Source organism: Salmo salar, chromosome 27, assembly GCF_965601325.2.
Source record: "Salmo salar chromosome 27, fSalSal1, whole genome shotgun sequence".
Lineage (NCBI taxonomy): Eukaryota > Metazoa > Chordata > Actinopteri > Salmoniformes > Salmonidae > Salmo > Salmo salar.
In genome coordinates, this window is record NC_138317.1 from 2,730,364 (window position 1) to 2,748,436 (window position 18,073).

General features: G+C 41.5%; 2 protein-coding genes across 4 annotated transcripts; both read right to left on the reverse strand.

The window, feature by feature from the left end:
- Nucleotides 1-847: 847 nt before the first annotated feature.
- Nucleotides 848-6,053, reverse strand: LOC106588183 (E3 ubiquitin-protein ligase RNF115). Its single transcript, XM_014176918.3, has 9 exons — nt 5,899-6,053; nt 4,550-4,608; nt 4,225-4,285; nt 3,889-4,124; nt 2,250-2,318; nt 2,062-2,134; nt 1,866-1,959; nt 1,455-1,570; nt 848-1,101 (listed from the first exon to the last, which is right to left on the reverse strand). The coding sequence occupies exons 1-9, from the start codon at nt 5,974-5,976 to the stop codon at nt 976-978; spliced, it is 912 nt and encodes a 303-aa protein (XP_014032393.3). The 5' UTR covers nt 5,977-6,053; the 3' UTR covers nt 848-975.
- Nucleotides 6,054-9,340: 3,287 nt separating this feature from the next.
- Nucleotides 9,341-16,486, reverse strand: LOC106588184 (secretory carrier-associated membrane protein 3). 3 transcript variants are annotated; one of them, XM_045709558.2, is made up of 9 exons: nt 15,705-16,486; nt 15,137-15,217; nt 14,695-14,820; nt 14,273-14,393; nt 13,912-14,040; nt 13,162-13,321; nt 12,940-13,041; nt 12,645-12,762; nt 9,341-11,876 (listed from the first exon to the last, which is right to left on the reverse strand). In XM_045709558.2, the coding sequence occupies exons 1-9, from the start codon at nt 15,756-15,758 to the stop codon at nt 11,724-11,726; spliced, it is 1,044 nt and encodes a 347-aa protein (XP_045565514.1). In that variant the 5' UTR covers nt 15,759-16,486; the 3' UTR covers nt 9,341-11,723. The 3 variants fall into 3 exon arrangements, with proteins under 3 accessions (XP_045565514.1, XP_014032394.1, XP_014032395.1); XM_014176919.3 differs by having other exon boundaries at nt 14,273-14,396; nt 15,705-16,419; XM_014176920.3 differs by lacking the exon at nt 15,137-15,217 and having other exon boundaries at nt 14,273-14,396; nt 15,705-16,482.
- Between the last annotated feature and the right edge of the window lie 1,587 nt (nt 16,487-18,073).

Genomic DNA, 18,073 nt, shown 5'->3' on the forward strand with positions numbered 1-18,073 from the left:
TTTGGTTACTACATAATTCCATATGTGGTATTTCATAGTTTTGATGTCTTCACTATTATTCTAAAATGTAGAAAATAGTAAAAAATAAAGAAAAACCCTTAAATGAGTAGGTGTGTCCAAACTTTTGACTGGTACTCTACATGTATATACACATATACACATATATCATATATACATACCAATACATATATAGGCCCATCATAATATATCAAATACTAAAAACATATTTATTATTTTGCTGTGACTTGTACACATTAAAAACAGAATGATTGAAAGAGGCAAAATACTAATGCATTAGAAAAGTGCATAAAGTTAGAACATGAAGGAGGTGGATAGTGTAAAGAACACATTATTAGGGTTTAATAGGGGCCATAAAGAGAGGTGGACATTATTAACAAATACTGCTATGTGAGATTAAGAGGAAGCGGGAGATGGGAGAATTTTAATTGCGTACTCCTCGCGTCCTCTCCTCGCCTCCTCAAAACCCATTGGATGAGAAAGCCAGATGTCCCGCCCCTCTGACCTTCTCCTCCAATGGGTTTGATAAGGAGGCGAGGTGAGAGGACGTGAGGAGTATGCAATTGAGATTCTCAGTGTTTTCATTCCAATACCCCAGGGTTTCCCAAACTCGGTCCTGGGGACCCCAAGGGGTGCACATTTTGGTTTTTGCCCTCAAATTATCAACTAATCGAATCCATAACATTTTGTCAGAAAACAGTTGGAACCATTTGCAGGTGAGGTGATACTGCAGGCATATTGGATCTTTCTAAAGTCAATCAAAGTTCCCTAGTAAATGCATTGTGAAGTGAATTTTTGAGGAGAGTTGAATTTTGACAATGAGGCACAGTTGAATTGAAATATGTCTCTTCAATAAACGCATGGTCAAAAACGAGGCATGAGGATAGAGATGAGCCTCGTTCAGGAGTAAAGGGAAGAAGAGATGCCAGACAGGTAGAAGAGAGGGAGGCCTAATCCTCAAATAGCCTGTCTCTCCTCCTGAGGGTCTGTCCTGATGGAGAGGGGCTCTGGGGGTTCTGGTGGGGGCTGGATGCTCTGGTCGACGCCGTCAAGACTTTTACGACACACAGGACAGGTATCGTGCTGTGGGAGAGATACACAAACGTGAGATGTGACAAAACATGCTTAACATTACAAGTTAAGTCTCAAAACTTATGGGCACTGTGGGACGGTTTCCCGGACACAGATTAAGCCTAATCCTGGACTAAAAAGTGCTTTCAATGGAGATTTTCCATTGATCTTGCATTTTAGTCCAGGATTGGGGTCCAGGAAACCACCCCTTTGTGTGTGGCACACGGTTACCTCCAGAACACTATAACCAAATACCCTACCTCAAGACAGTATATGTGACCCCAATGACACACACACTAACCTTCCATGACAATTGAAATACAGTGGTGTTGTAAACCCCACCAGTCAACCCTTCCCCTGCTTACCAGTTCAAGCCATGGCACTATGCAGTCACTGTGGAAATAATGGAGGCAGGGCAGCTGTTTGACAGACTCTCCCATGGAGTACTCCTCCCTACATACTGGACACTCCAGTCTGCTATCTGAGAAAGAGGCATGGAGGGTTCATTCATTGTGTACATTTTAGAATAAAGAGAGAGAACATTGACTAGTAATGCCGGCACTACTAAAAGGCTTCTGAACGGGGTGCTTATCTGGGTAAAGACCACCTCACCTTTTCTTTTTCAGAATAAAACTAAATATTGTCACAATTTTGAGAATCTATTTTGCAGATGGTATACTGTACACTACTACTGAGCAAGATCCACATCCTCCATTCCCATAAATGCTGTGAGTGGTAGCCTATGGGTTTGGTGTTGCAGCTTGGTTGGAACACACCTGTCTGTTCTTGAGAGACGTTGACTGTGGGGAGGGATGAGATCATCTCCTTCTCTGCAGGAGGTGGACCTGTGCCCTCAAACTGACCTAACAACTAGAGTGGAGGAAATTGAGAAATGAAGAAACAGAGATAGATTGTGACTCAGCGCGCTGCCATGATTAAAGCCTGGATTTTGCGCCTGGTTAGAGCACTGACCTCTGTGATAACTGCGTCTAGACCTCCCTGACCCCAGGCATAGTCCCCTGGATTTGAATGGAGCATGCCAGACCTGAGAGTGAGTGAGTGAGAGATAGACAGAGAGAGAGAGAGCGATGCTTAACATGCCTTGAAAGAGTCAAAGTAATGAAAATAATAATTATGAGATTAAAAAAATACTTATTTACAGTGCAGCTGGTGCGATGCCTGGATTTCCATTGTTGGCAAACAGACCAGCCAAAAACTGCTGCACAATACTAAAGAAATAGGCAGAGAGATTCAATCTATTTTGCACATACAGTGCCTTAAAAAAGTATTCACACCCCTTGACTTTTTCCACATTTTGTGTTACAACCTGAATTAAAATGGATTCAATTGAGATTGTGTCACTGGCCTACACACAATACCCCATAATGTCAAAGTGGAATTATGTTTTTAGAAATTGTTACAAATTAATTAAAAATGAAAAGCTGAAATGTCTTGAGTCAATAAGTATTCAACCCCTTTGTTATGGCATGCATAAATAAGTGCAGGAGTAAAAATGTGCTTAACAAGTCACATAAGTTTCATGGACTCACTCTGTGTGCAATAATAGTTTGACATGATTTTTGAATGACTACCTCATCTCTGTACAAATCTAACACACCACTGAGTACCACTCTTCATATTTTCAATATTGGTGGTGCCTGCATCACGTTATCGGCAAAGACTAAGAAGTAAAATAAAAAAATATAAAAATAGAGCTAAGCACAAGCAAATTCCTAGAGGAAAACCTGGTTCAGACAATGGGAGACAAATTCACCATTCAGCAGGACAATAACCTAAAACACAAGGTCAAATATACACTGGAGTTGCTTACCAAGATGACATTGAATGTTCCTGAGTGTCCTAGTTGTTGTTTTGATTCAAATCGGCTTGAAAATGTATGGTAAGACTGGAAAATGGCTGTCTAGCAATGATCCACAACCAACTTGATAGAGCTTGAAGAATTTTAAAAAGAATAATGTGCAAATATTGTATAATCCAGGTGTGGAAAGCACTTAGAGACGTACCCAGAAAGACTCACAGCTGTAATCGCTGCCAAAGGTGATTCTAACATGTATTGGCAGGGGTGTGAATACCAACATAAATGAGATACAGTATATCTGTATTTCATTACAATTGCAAACATTTCTAAAAACATGTTTTCACTGATGTGTTTTGATGGGTGAGAAAAAAATCTATATTTAATCAATTTTGAATTCAGGCTGTAACACAACAAAATGGGGAATAAATCAAGGGGTATGAATACTTTCTGAAGGCCATGTAGAAAGACAATACCTACTTGATTGTAATAACAATGTAATATAATGTAATAGAATTATGTAGTTACAGTGTAACATAATACCTTTTAGGACCAAATAGTTTAATAGTGTTTGAAATATATTGTTGTTAATATGTGAAATTATATTCTGTGATAAACTGAAAAGAAATATTTAATTTTGGACTACTTTGATTATATAACCACCATTAGTCTAATCATGTTATAGGATGTTATTATACAACAGTACAATGTCTCAATATCAATACAGGCTCTTGAATCGAATGAGAATAGCTTCCTAAAAACTGACATGGAGAGCTAGATAACATTGCAAAATCAGTGGTCGTTGCCTCTAAGGTGGCTTGACGTCCAACTGAAATAAAAGCCATCAGCTATAACTGCCTGGACCCTTTGGCATGGGGCAAAACCATGAAAGGTAGCTAATAGAGAGTGAGTGGATAAAGGTAATAACGTTACACTGTAGACAGATCAAGATCAGTGATAAGTAATTGGTCATCTCCACTAACCCCTCCACTGCTGGCGTGTGGGACTGTCGCCTCCCCTGGCTAGGCGGACGAGAGGGGCGTTCCGGTTCAGGCACTAAAGGATCTGTGCCTCCCACAGAGGCCACAGGCACTTCAGAAGGGCCCTCTACTTCTTCCTCCACTGCGGCAGCCTGTAGATGGCTCTGGTCAGACTCAGACTCAGAGGTGGAGGGATCCAAGAGGAGAGCAGAGCGTTCCATAAACAGCAGCTGCCACAGCTTGGAGAAGGGAGAGCAGACCAGTACATTTAGATTAAAGTTTAAGACAGGGGAAAAGGATAGAAAAAGATAAAGAGAACTTGTGATGACATTCAGGTACCTCTGAAAAGAGTGTGCCTGTATCATCATTGGCCTCTGCAGTGCTGCTGTTCTCCAAGAGACTGAAAGACAAAGACAAAGTTATTTCAATTATTGTAAATTAATACATTAAGAGAAATGCAAATACAATATTTTTTTTAAGTAAAACTATTTTCATTGAATAAGTCTAATATATATTATTATATCAGATATATCAGAAACTGAAATTGCACATAATACTGTACCTAAAATAGTATGATATTGCATGTCCAGTATAGGCCCCTATACTATAGGCCCCTATAAGCAGAACAGCACAAAAACAAACAGCACAGATTTGAACACTTTACCTGGAGTCTTCTGTCACCTCCTCAATGAAATCAGACTCACACCTGGGGCATGTGAATTCCTTGAGAAAAAAATGCAATTTATATTTGCCCTATATACATAGACTTGGAATCACTGGCCACTTTAATAATGGAACACTAGTCACTTTAATAATGTTCAAATAATGTTTACATACTGCTTTACGCATCTCATGTGTATATACTATTTTCTATTCTACTGTATTTTAGTCAATGTCACTTCGACATTGCTCGATCTAATATTTATTTATTAATTACATTCTTTTACTTTTAGATTTGTGTGTATTGTTGTGAAGCATTTTTAGATACTAATGCACTGTTAAGATACTACTGCACTGTTGGAGCTAGGAACACAAGCATTTCGCTACACCTGCAATAACATCTGCTAAATATGTGTATGTGACCAATAACATTTGATTTGATATTTTATTTATTTCAAATCATGATGACATAACACAGGGGTGCAACTTTGGTTTTAGAAGTGGGGAGGGCATAATAATTATTATACATTTTTTATTCCGCATGGCACTAAAGCACACCGTTGTCACGTTTTGTATCACATTCCAATAATAAAACTGGGTAGGCCAAAAATGCAATTTCAGAATGTGGGGGGGGACATGTCCCCATCCCCAGTGAAAGTTGCGCCCCTTACATAACATGAAAATACAAAAGGAACACACTTGGCGGTATCAAGTCCACTACGTCAAGATGCGCGTTCATGTCAATGTAAAAAAAAAAAAAAAAAAAAAAAAACACTGTGTCAGCTGCTCGACAAACGCGCTGGTGCGCCTGGTGGTGTGCTGACAAGAGACACCCTGCCTGCCACAGCACCATCCCCTTCCATGCAAATGTCGCGTTCACATGCTAGTCGGAACTAGGAAACTCAAAAATATCCGACTTGCTAACTGTTTGGAGTAGCCTACACGAGCCGAGTTCAACCAGTTGGCGACTCAGAAGTTTCCGAGTTTCCTAGTTCCGACTAACACTTGAACGCAGCAATAATGTTTTTCACATGCAGTTGACACTTGCGACTACAAGCTGGTGACACAGTAGTGCTTCTAAATATGGCAACGAAGCAAACCCAAAACTTGGATCACCAGATTTCTTCGCAACAACCAATCTATCTAACGGCGCGCACTCCATGCAACAACACTTATAACGTTGTATTTTAGTAATGACAATATTATATTCTATCAATCACATTCAGTTTCAGATAAAAATGTTTATTTTCTTAGAATGTATTTCGGGAGGCGTTGCTAGCTAATACTGATACAGAAACGTCGGTCCAGAACCGGACAGGAAAGGAAGGAAGAAAATCACTTCTGTCAACTCACCGGGAGTTTAGGGTCGATTTCACCTTTACAACAGTGACAGAAAAAACGGTTTTGTGGTGCCGCCGCAGCCTCCGCCATCTTCACGGTAGCATACAGTCACTGACGTCTGTATGGTAGCTCAAGCCGACGGAAGGCGTAGGGGCATTTGTCAGAAGGGTCATGTCAGTCCAGTCCATAGGATAGTTTAAAAAATATATTTTTTTACTATAGGCTACCATTTGTTTAACATATTTTCCCGATTTTAAATTAACATTTGCTAGTTAACATATTGTTCTGACTGCTTCTATCGTATTTCCCAAGGTGATACATATCAAATGTATACTGCTCAAATTTCAACCAAGTGTTGCTATTTGAGATTATTGCAGCTATCTTCAAACCAATGTTGCAACAGCCTAGGTTATACATAGGGCTAGGGGTCCCGTCAACATTTACAACAAAAAAATTGTGCCAATAAACACGACATGTAAACTGCTCTAATACAGAACCGATTTCACTTGTTGACCACAAGACTGATTCTCGAAAGAAATAGCTGAAGCGAAATCTGCAGTTGTAGGCTACATGACAGGCCAACCAATGAGACTATCCAAAACATCAGAATACACTGGTAAAATAAAAACAGTTTTTAACAGTCACAGTTGAAGCTTAGTAGTGTGGACTAAAAAAATGATTTCAATGGAGATTGTCCATTGAGCATGCTTTTTAGTCCATGATTTGGTGTCAGGTAAACTGGCCCTTAAAGTACTCTGAACAAAAATAAACGCAACATACAACAGTTTCAAAGATCTGACTGAGTTACAGTTCATAAGGAAATCAGTCAATTAAAATAAATAAATTAGGCCCTAATCTATGGAATTCACATGACTGGGAATACAGATATGTATACCTTAAAAAAAGGTAGGGGCATGGATCAGAAAACCAGTCCGTATCTGGTGACCACCATTTGCCTCATGCAGCACGACATCTTCGAATAGAGTTCATCAGGCTGTTTGTGGCCTGTGGAATTTTGTCCCACTCCTCTTCAATGGCTGTTCGAAGTTGCTGGATATTGGTGGGAACTGGAATACGTTGTAGTACACGTTGATCCAGAGCATCCCAAACATGCTCAATGGGTGACATGTCTGGTGATTATGCAGCCCATGGAAGAAATGTTACATTTTCAGCTTCCAGGAATTGTGTACAGATTCTTGCTACATGAGGTGATGGTCGGCGGATGAATGGCAGGACAATGGGTGTCACGATCTCATCAAGGTATCTCTGTGCATTCAAATTGCCATTGATAAAATGCAATTGTGTTCGTTGTCCGTAGCTTATGACTGCTGATACCATGACCCCACAGGGCACTCTGTTCACAACGTTGACATCAGTAAATCACTCGCCCAAACAACGCCATCTGTCCGGTACAGTTGAAACCAGGATTAATCCGTGAAGAGCACACTTCTTCAGCATGCCAGTGGCTATCGAAGGTCAGCATTTGCCCACTTAAGTTGGTTACTACGCGGAACTGCAGTTAAGTCAAGACCCTGATAAGGAAGACGAGCAATACAGATGAGCTTCCATGAGACGGTTTCTGACAGTTTGTGCAGAAATTCTTTGGTTGTGGAAACCCAGTTTCATCAGCTGTCCGGGTGGCTGGTCACAGTCCAAGAAGAAGCCGGATATGGAGGTCCAGGGCTGGCGTGGTTACACGTGCTCTGCTGTTGTGAGGCCAGGTTGGACGTACTGCCAAAATCTCTAAAATGACATTGGAGGTAGTTTATGGTAGAGAAATTAACATTACATTTTGTGGCAACAGCTCTGGTGGACATTCCTGCAGTCAGCATGCCAATTGCACACTCCTTCAAAACTTGAGACATCTGTGGCATTGTGTTCCCGTGAGGCTCAGTTGGTAGAGCATGGTGTTTGCAACGCCAGGGTTGTGGGTTCAATTCCCACGGGGGACCAGTACGGAAAAACATTTATGAAATGTATGCACATTTTAGAGTGGCCTTCTTTCCCCAGCACAAGGAGCACCTATGCAAGGATCATGCTGTGTAATCAGCTTCTTGATATGATCTTGCTGCTGGTGAGTCTCTGATCCACCTCTACGCAGACGACACCATTCTGTATACTTCTGGCCCTTCTTTGGGCACTGTGTTAACAACCCTCCAGACGAGCTTCAATGCCATACAACTCTCCTTCCGTGGCCGCCAACTGCTCTTAAATAGAAGTAAAACTAAATGCATGCTCTTCAACCGATCGCTGCCCATACCTGCCCGCCCGTCCAGCATCACTACTCTGGACGGTTCTTACTTAGAATATGTGGACAACTACAAATACCTAGATGTCTGGTTAGACTGTAAGCTCTCCTTCCAGACTCACATCAAACATCTCCAATCCAAAGTTAAATCTAGAATTGGCTTCCTATTTCGCAACAAAGCATCCTTCACTCATGTTGCCAAACATACCCTCGTAAAACTGACCATCCTACCGATCCTCGACTTCGGCGATGTCATTTACAAAATAGCCTCCAATACCCTACTCAATAAACTGAATGCAGTCTATCACAGTGCCATCCGTTTTGTCACCAAAGCCCCATATACTACCCACCACTGCGACCTGTACGCTCTCGTTGGCTGGCCCTCGCTTCATACTCGTCGCCAAACCCACTGACCCCAGGTCATCTACAAGACCCTGCTAGGTAAAGTCCCCCCTTATCTCAGCTCACTGGTCACCATAGCAGCACCCAGCTGTAGCACGCACTCCAGCAGGTATATCTCTCTGGTCACCCCCAAAGCCAATTCCTCCTTTGGCCGTCTCTCCTTCCAGTTCTCTGCTGCCAATGACTGGAACAAACTACAAAAATCTCTGAAACTGGAAACACTTATCTCCCTCACTAGCTTTAAGCACCAGCTGTCAGAGCAGCTCACAGATCACTGCACCTGTACATAGCCCATCTATAATTTAGCCCAAACAACTACCTCTTCCCCTACTGTATTTATTTATTTTGCTCCTTTGCACCCCATTATTTCTATTTCTACTTTACACTTTCTTCCACTACAAATCTACCATTCCAGTGTTTTACTTGCTATATTGTATTTACTTTGCCACCATGGCCTTTTTTGCCTTTACCTCCCTTATCTCACCTCATTTGCTCACATTGTATATAGACCTATTTTTCTACTGTATTATTGAGTGTATGTTTGTTTTTCTCCATGTGTAACTCTATGTTATTGTATGTGTCGAACTGCTTTGCTTCATCTTGGCCAGGTCGCAATTGTAAATGAGAACTTGTTCTCAACTTGCCTACCTGGTTAAATAAATGTAAAATAAACAAATAAAAAATAAATAAATATGCTACACCTGTCAGGTGGATGGATTATCTTGGAAAAGGAGAAATGCTCACAAACAGGGATGTAAACAAATGTGCACTACATTTTAGAGAAATAAGCTTTTTGTGCGAATGGAACATATCTGGAATCTTTTATTTCAGCTCAAGAAACATGGGACCAACACTTTACATGTTGCGTTTATATTTTTGTTCAGCATATTAAAACACAAGTTACAGAAATAACAGAAGTGATGACTAAAAGGATTGCAAGAAATGCATCATTGATGTAGTTTCCCAGGAGTCTGTAGGGAAGACTAAAGTACATCTTTATCAGTCCATTGAAGAGGTTTTCAGAAACTCTACATTATATACAACACTGAATAACATGCTCTGCCCATATTAGTCTTAGACGTAATAGGCCTACACATACACTATTTTAGGTTAGGTTACTGACATGACTAATGATACTGTATTGGTGAAGTGACCAAAGGGAAGTAGAAAATATTGAGCATATCAACTGATTTTTATTAAAATCGAGAAAGAACAATGGCGACCATGACAACCAAATACAGCATCAACATAACATAATAATAGCAATAATATTACAACCCAAAACAATGTGTTTTTCTCATTTACAGTTGTGATTTTGGCAAAGATAGTGTGTGTAAATAGGTAGGCATTCTCATTTGGGATATCAAGACAATTGACTTTTTACAGCTCACTTTAGCAACCATGATAGCATTGGCCACAGATAATTGAACCGCTCGGCTATTAATTAAGTGTTAAATATGGAGCATCACTTCTGTGCATGCATCACAAACTCAAGTCCCACCCCTTTCACCTACAGTGCCTTGCGAAAGTATTCGGCCCCCTTGAACTTTCGACCTTTTGCCACATTTCAGGCTTCAAACAAAGATATAAAACTGTAATTTTTTGTGAAGAATCAACAACAAGTGGGACACAATCATGAAGTGGAACGAAATTTATTGGATATTTCAAACTTTTTAACAAATAAAAAACTGAAAAATTGGGCGTGCAAAATTATTCAGCCCCCTTAAGTTAATACTTTGTAGCACCACCTTTTGCTGCGATTACAGCTATAAGTCGCTTGGGGTATGTCTCTATCAGTTTTGCACATCGAGAGACTGAAATTTTTGCCCATTCCTCCTTGCAAAACAGCTCGAGCTCAGTGAGGTTGGATGGAGAGCGTTTGTGAACAGCAGTTTTCAGTTCTTTCCACAGATTCTCGATTGGATTCAGGTCTGGACTTTGACTTGGCCATTCTAACACCTGGATATGTTTATTTGCGAACCATTCCATTGTAGATTTTGCTTTATGTTTTGGATCATTGTCTTGTTGGAAGACAAATCTCCGTCCCAGTCTCAGGTCTTTTGCAGACTCCATCAGGTTTTCTTCCAGAATGGTCCTGTATTTGGCTCCATCCATCTTCAAATCAATTTTAACCATCTTCCCTGCCCCTGCTGAAGAAAAGCAGGCCCATACCATGATGCTGCCACCACCATGTTTGACAGTGGGGATGGTGTGTTCAGGGTGATGAGCTGTGTTGCTTTTACGCCAAACATAACGTTTTGCATTGTTGCCAAAAAGTTTGATTTTGGTTTCATCTGACCAGAGCACCTTCTTCCACATGTTTGGTGTCTCCCAGGTGGCTAGTGGCAAACTTTAAACAACAGTTTTTATGGATATCTTTAAGAAATTGCTTCCTTCTTGCCACTCTTCCATAAAGGCCAGATTTGTGCAGTATACGACTGATTGTTGTCCTATGGACAGAGTCTCCCACCTCAGCTGTAGATCTCTGCAGTTCATCCAGAGTGATCATGGGCCTCTTGGCTGCATCTCTGATCAGTCTTCTCCTTGTATGAGCTGAAAGTTTAGAGGGACGGCCGGGTCTTCGTAGATTTGCAGTGATCTGATACTCCTTCCATTTCAATATTATCGCTTGCACAGTGCTCCTTGGGATGTTTAAAGCTTGGGAAATCTTTTTGTATCCAAATCCGGCTTTAAACTTCTCCACAACAGTATCTCGGACCTGCCTGGTGTGTTCCTTGTTCTTCAAGATGCTCTCTGCGCTTTAACCGGTGCATTTATACGGAGACTTGATTACACACAGGTGGATTCTATTTATCATCATTAGTCATTTAGGTCAACATTGGATCATTCAGAGATCCTCACTGAACTTCTGGAGAGAGTTTGCTGCACTGAAAGTAAAGGGGCTGAATAATTTTGCACGGCCAATTTTTCAGTTTTTTATTTGTTAAAAAAGTTTGAAATATCCAATAAATTTCGTTCCACTTCATAATTGTGTCCCACTTGTTGTTGATTCTTCACAAAAAATTACCGAATACTTTCGCAAGGCACTGTACTTTGATGTAACAATTTATCAAAACACCTGAGTCTTGCCTACTCCTTTTGTACTATACACCCTCATACATACTGTACCTATCCCTCTCTCGCTCTCTACCAGCTCCCTTGACCTACTTGCTTGCCTTCCCTCTCTCTATCGAGCCGCACCAGTAAAGGCCCCCTGAGCTGCAGAAGCAGTGGCGTTGGCAGCTGCCTGGCGTACAGCCTGATTGGACATCACTCCAGTGGCAAACTCAGCCTGAGCCTTCACGAAGCTGGCACCGGTCTGCCTGTACAGAGAGTGGACCTGGAGGGGAGAGGAAGACAGGCTTTGATACATGATACATATGGGCAATTCCACAGTAACAGAGTGACACTGAGACTCCGTTTTTCACTAAAAAAGTATGTCAAACAAAAGACAATGATTGCAAAGTTAAACAAACCATACTATGAACAAGGACTACTTATAATTTCCACTAAACATTTGACAAAAACACATCTACACAAGAACAGTGCAGATGTAAAGTTTGGTAACAGAATGACGGCACAAACAGCACAAACTGTTATATTGTTGCCAAACTTTGCATCTGCACTGTGTTTTATTCAGTGGAAATTGTTAAAAGTAGTCCTAGTGCATAGAGTTCCAAGGTTTGTTTAACTTTGCAATCATTGGTTTTTGTTTGACATTGCTTTTTAGAGTGATGAATCTTAGTCTCAGTATAACTGTTGCCGTGGAATTTTCCATATCTCAACACCATACTCGCCATCAATCTGAAAACAATACTGTAAATAATACTCTGAAAATCCGAAACAATTACTTTAATTTCTGTGGACGATTCTAAATGTTTATTGACATACTGGGTCAAGATGAAAAAGATGTGAGAAGCTAGGTGTATATGTTGTAGCCTTTTTACCCTCATCCTATTCTTTCCTCCCCCATGTTGTACCTAATTCCAAGCCATTGTGTACCTACTGTAATTACTCCACACTGTCCTGATTTGCCCTAGCATACAATACCCTTTAGCCTGGTTAAAACCGGCTAAATTCCCATCCCTCGCCTTCATTTCAGGTTTACCCTCTTGAGCAAGACGACCCCCATGGCAGCCTGGGCAGTGAATAGGATGGCATTGAGCATCATGATCACACCAACAGGCACGCTAGTCTTCAGAGCTCCCAGACTCACAATCCAGCCACTGAGTGGAACAGAGACAGGGAGGGAAGGAGAGAGACAGTCACAAAGAAAGAAGACAAATAGAGACAAGGGGAGTGTGAAGGATAGGTGTATGAGGAATGTACTCTATAGGAGATGTAATACAGTAAAGGTAAAGATATAGTAATTGTAACATGGTTGGCTTGTTTGTGGCACATACCTGAAACCCCAACCAGGAATGCCAATGGTCATGATGACGTAGAAGATCACTTGGACGAAAAAAATGAAGAAGAAGGCGAAGAAGTTGAAGGAGCTGTCACTCCTGAAAGAAAAATATGCATTCATAGGTTCACTGTAACCTGATATAAAGAGGGAACCTAAATATATCATGTCCATTTTGTAATGACAAGCCCCTAAATTGGAAATGTGCAATAGTACGCACCTGAAGGCTTTGTACACAGGCCTGTACCAACAGACAAAGGAGCAGGGGGTGAAAAGGAGGACCCAGAGGATGGCCAGGCCCAGCCCAACACCACCAGAAGGATCCACACAGAACAGACTCAGGCAGGAAATTAAGTTAAACGCCAGTGTGCAGGCTGTGACTAGGAGAGGGGGAGAGAAAGAAGAGAAAAGGAAGAGTGAAGGATGGGTGTGAAGGATGAGTGAAGGATGAGGAGGGAGAGCAAGGGAGTGAGAGAGGGGAGTGAATGAGAGCATGAAAAGTGATGGGGAGAAAGGAAGTGAAGAGTAGATGAAGGGGGAAATGATGAGAAAAGGGGTTAAAGAGAAATGAGACAAGGTAGGTGACAGAGATGCAGACCAGAGATGGAGAGATGCATAGGTATGTAGGCAAAATAAGAAGAGAAAGGTAGGGAGGTCAGAACTGTAGTTTGGATACTAGAGCACTTTAAAGTTGCATTGTAAGGGAAAGGGATAAAGAGATAGTTAGATTGGTACATTGAACGCACACAGGTACACCTTGTGATTAATGTATCACTTCCAAATTGTTGTAAATGAATTTGAGAAATCTCTACATTTTAACAGTGTTATTAAGTATTAGGTAACATTCTTAAAGTGCTTAACATTTTCATAAAACATTTAATCTAAGCATTATTCTAATCATCATTCTTTCATGGAAGTGTTACAGATGACTTCACCAGACAGACAGACAGGCACAGACAGGGAAACTTACACATCCAGTAGTAATACATGATGGAGACAGTGCGTTGGAAGCTCTGGCTGATCTCCATGTTGATGTCTTGGTAGAAGCAGGGTCCCACAGGGCAGAAAGAGGGCAGGGGAGGCCAGTTATTCTGACGAGCTGACAGAAAATGAGGGAAGAGAGTGTTACTTCAAATCATTCAGCAATGGGAGCAATCTTTGTTTCCCAATGTTACATGTGCAGTTAGGAACCAGTATACGGTAATCCAATCCTTCCTTTATTAACACCCTCCCCCCACCCCTCAATCATTTCATATCAGACTCATGGATACACTTTTTTTTCTCTCAAACCAATCTCTATCATCATCACAACGACAAACTCCCTCTCTTACTGGCTCCAGAGCCGAGGGCGTGTGAGTCCAGCTCCCTCTCCCTCCTCTCCAGCTCGCGGGCTTTCTTCTCAAGCTCTTCCTGCTTCCTCAGGAGCTCTGCTGTGGTGGCGTTGACCGCGGTCTGCTAAAGAGAGAGAGAGAAGGAAAATGTCAGGCTTTAATGCAGAGCTGAATATAGCTCCATGTACCTTAGTAGAAATACAGAAGTTGATTTCGTAGAAATTAGTCTGATAAGTGCAGGTGTTCCATGTCAAGTAAACATAAATAGTAGTAAATAGTAGTAAATAAACATCAGGAAATGTATTTATCATACAGAAATATGAGTTGCTTGTCTATGAGTATTATTTCTAGCTGTATGAAGTTAATTCTACAACCTGCACAGGTGACTCCTGATAGTTGTCTAATATATATGGAACAAGTACCTGGGGGGTGAAGGAGGTGCCATAGTTGCGGGGCTCTGTGGGTGTAGTCCTGCTGGGTGGGGTTGTTGCAGGAACAACAGGTTGGGGGGCGGATGGAGCAGTTGCTGCATAGGCTGGTGGTGGGGGCTAGAGAGTGGATTACGACAAGAAATCAACCTATATAATTACCAATAGCGTTTATAATGACCACAAGCAAAGAGTGGCTATAGAGCATATGTCCAAACAACTCTGTATGGGAGTGGAGCATCGTGGCATGTTACCATGTCCAATTGTTTGGAACGTAGTGGCATTCCTGCTACTCTGCCAAAAGCACATCCATGAGGAATGATGCCATACAGCTAGCCAATATATTCCTGTATGCATTATTACCATACTGCATTACTATTACTGCATATACTGAATCTCCAAAGCATTCATATTCTGACACAAACTACACTCTTACCCCATTTTTATTGTCAAATGGGTTGTAAAGATCCAGTGTGGCATACTCAGTGTTGCTGCTGTGTTGAGTCACTGCAGGGTCCTGACATACAGACAAGATAAACATCACTAACAGAACATCATAAAATAAATGTCAGAGATCCTATTACTATATTAATATTTCATTATAATTTCTAATTATATAGGTGACGTCCTAAATGGCCCTATATGGTGTACTACATTGAACAGTAGAATCAAAATAGTGCTCTACGTAGGGAATAGGGACCCATTAGGGACCCATTTGGGACATATCCTTACCACGTAAGTATCAATATGTTCTATTTCATTCAATGAGCCCTTCGTACACAAAAACATGTTCAGCTACTAGATATATCATTAGAATAGCCTGGGTTAGAGCATGGAGAAAGCGGCGACATCACATGTAATGAGTAACAGCACGTATGCCATGACTTTACAGTGCAACAGGCGAAACATCATGCATTGTTTTCACCAACATTGTAACGTTAGCTAAAAAATGAATACAATAACAGTAGCTAAGTAAAGTATTTGACGATCCCATATCATATCACCTGGAAAGGGTTGTGGTCGTCGCCTGGTTCCGGAAAACTTGTGTATTTTGACATTTCTTTTTACAGCAATTCTGTATGTCCTGCTTAGTTGAAATAGAAAACCTTTCTACTGACAACAGTTTGCCAACAACCTGTTTCCCGTTATTTCGGAGGCTGTCTAGCTAACGTTAGCTATATTCTGCTGACTTGGTTCGCTACTAGTAGCAAGCTACAGCAGCTTCCTGGCAAAAAAAAAAAAAAACTGTTAGATGTTATGTCTGTATTGGGGTTGTCATTGTCTAGCTAGCCAGTTGTTTATATATTTCAGTTATAGATTTATCGCCAAATATAACACACATGTAACCAGCTAGCAAGCTGATAACGGTAGCCAAGATATTTATCTGTTATCGACCGAAGACGTTGCCGCAATCTGTCAAGATATTGCCGAACATGTATATCTATTGATTTAATTGACTTGTCTAGCTATATCCTTATATTCTATTTAACGCCGTTTCTCATTCTGTCATATTTTGCTGGAAGATTCCGTTTGTTAATGCCTGCAATAACAATAAACATGTTTTTGGCCGCTGCACAAACAAATGTGATCCAGGAAGTAATGTCATGTGACTGCAGCTACAGAAGAAGCACGTGCGTAGTTGGGCAAAACCCCTCGACTACTGCAGGAAACGGATATATTTTTTAATTTACCAATTCATTTCATGATATCCATGCCACTTAATAATCACGAAACCGTTGATTTCCCCCGCCTTTAATTATGCCCAATGTGGTAGCCACACATGGGGGTAGCGTAGCAATGAACAGGCACGTGCGCTTCTCTGCTACTGCCCTCAGCCATCCTTTCCTCCCCTCTGTATTCCACGCAACTACTCTATGTATTATATAGTTTGAATCATGATAGTGGAAAGGGGAAAATATGGCAGAGGTGAAAAAAGATAAGAGGTAGATTTCCATCCAGGAAAAATTAAGAAAATATCCACCACAGGGTGTCACTGTCGCTCCTTGAATTAATAGGCCAGTTCCTGCAGTTCTTTCTAGGGAGTTTTTCCTGGCCACCGTGCTTCTACACCTGCATTGCTTGCTGTTTGGGGTTTTAGGATGGGTTTCTGTACAGCACTTTGAGATATCAGCTGATGTAAGAAGGGCTTTATAAATACATTTGATTTGATTTGAGTTTGATGATTTGCCTTAGCCCTGGGGCAAAAGAAAACCACTGTGGGTTCACTCAGAATTGAGCTGGAGTTACCCGGAGCCAGGCTCCTGCACCTTGGGTCAAAGAAAGAGAAGTCGGATAAAATTACTAACCCTAATCCTATAGTTGAAATCAGTGCTTGAGTAAAATTAAAAGGCGAAATAGGTGCCTGTTCTCATGTTGGGTGCCGGTGTGGTGATATTACTTGCAACCCTAGAACAAGATGTTATAAGTGCAGATTGCAAAGACGCTTTGGAAAAACTAATTTAAAGCCAATTTATGCGATCTGGAGGCTCCATATGGAGGGTTTGACGCTATTGTGGATCCTCTGGAGGCTTGCAGAGGCCAAATCGAGCTACGCAAAGCATCGCCTTGCCAAGTGTGAGTAAAGCAAAAATATGTAAACATTATTAAAGAGACTAGTGATTTCAAGTCTATGTATATGGGGCAGCAGCCTCTAAGGTGCAGGGTTACATATACGGGTGGAAGCCGCCTAGTGATGGCTATTTAACTGTCTGATGGCCTTCAGATAGAAGCTGTTTTTCAGTCTCTCGGTCCCAGCTTTGATGCACCTGTACTGACCTTGCCTTCTGGATGACAGCGGGGCGAACAGGCAGTGGCTCGCGTGGTTGTTGTCCTTGATGATCTTTTTGGCCTTCCTGTGACATCGGATGCTGTAGGGGTCCTGGAGGGCAGGTAGTTTGCCCCTGGTGATGCATTGGGCAGACCGCACCAACCTCTGGAGAGCCCTGCGGTTGTGGGCGGTGCAGTTTCTGTACCAGGTGGTGATACAGCCCGACAGGATGCTCTCAATTGTGCATCTGAAAAAGTTTGTGAGGGTTTTAGGTGCCAAGCAAAATTTCTTCATCCTCCTGAGGTTGAAGAGGCGCTGTTGCGCCTTATTCACCACACTGTCTGTGTGGGTGGACCATTTCAGATCGTCAGTGACGTGTACACCGAGGAACTTGAAGCTTTCCTCCTGCTCCACTGCGGCTATCAGAACAAGTATAAACACAAATATAAACATCTTTATTATACCTCGTGTAGGGATTTCGAAGACATGAAAATGAGTTTGAACTCCTGGAAAGAGATCAGGGAGGTAATGGGGATAGATGTGGTAAAGAGGTCAATGGAATGCAGAACGTGGGGGATAGAAGGACGCTGGATTGGTGCACATTCA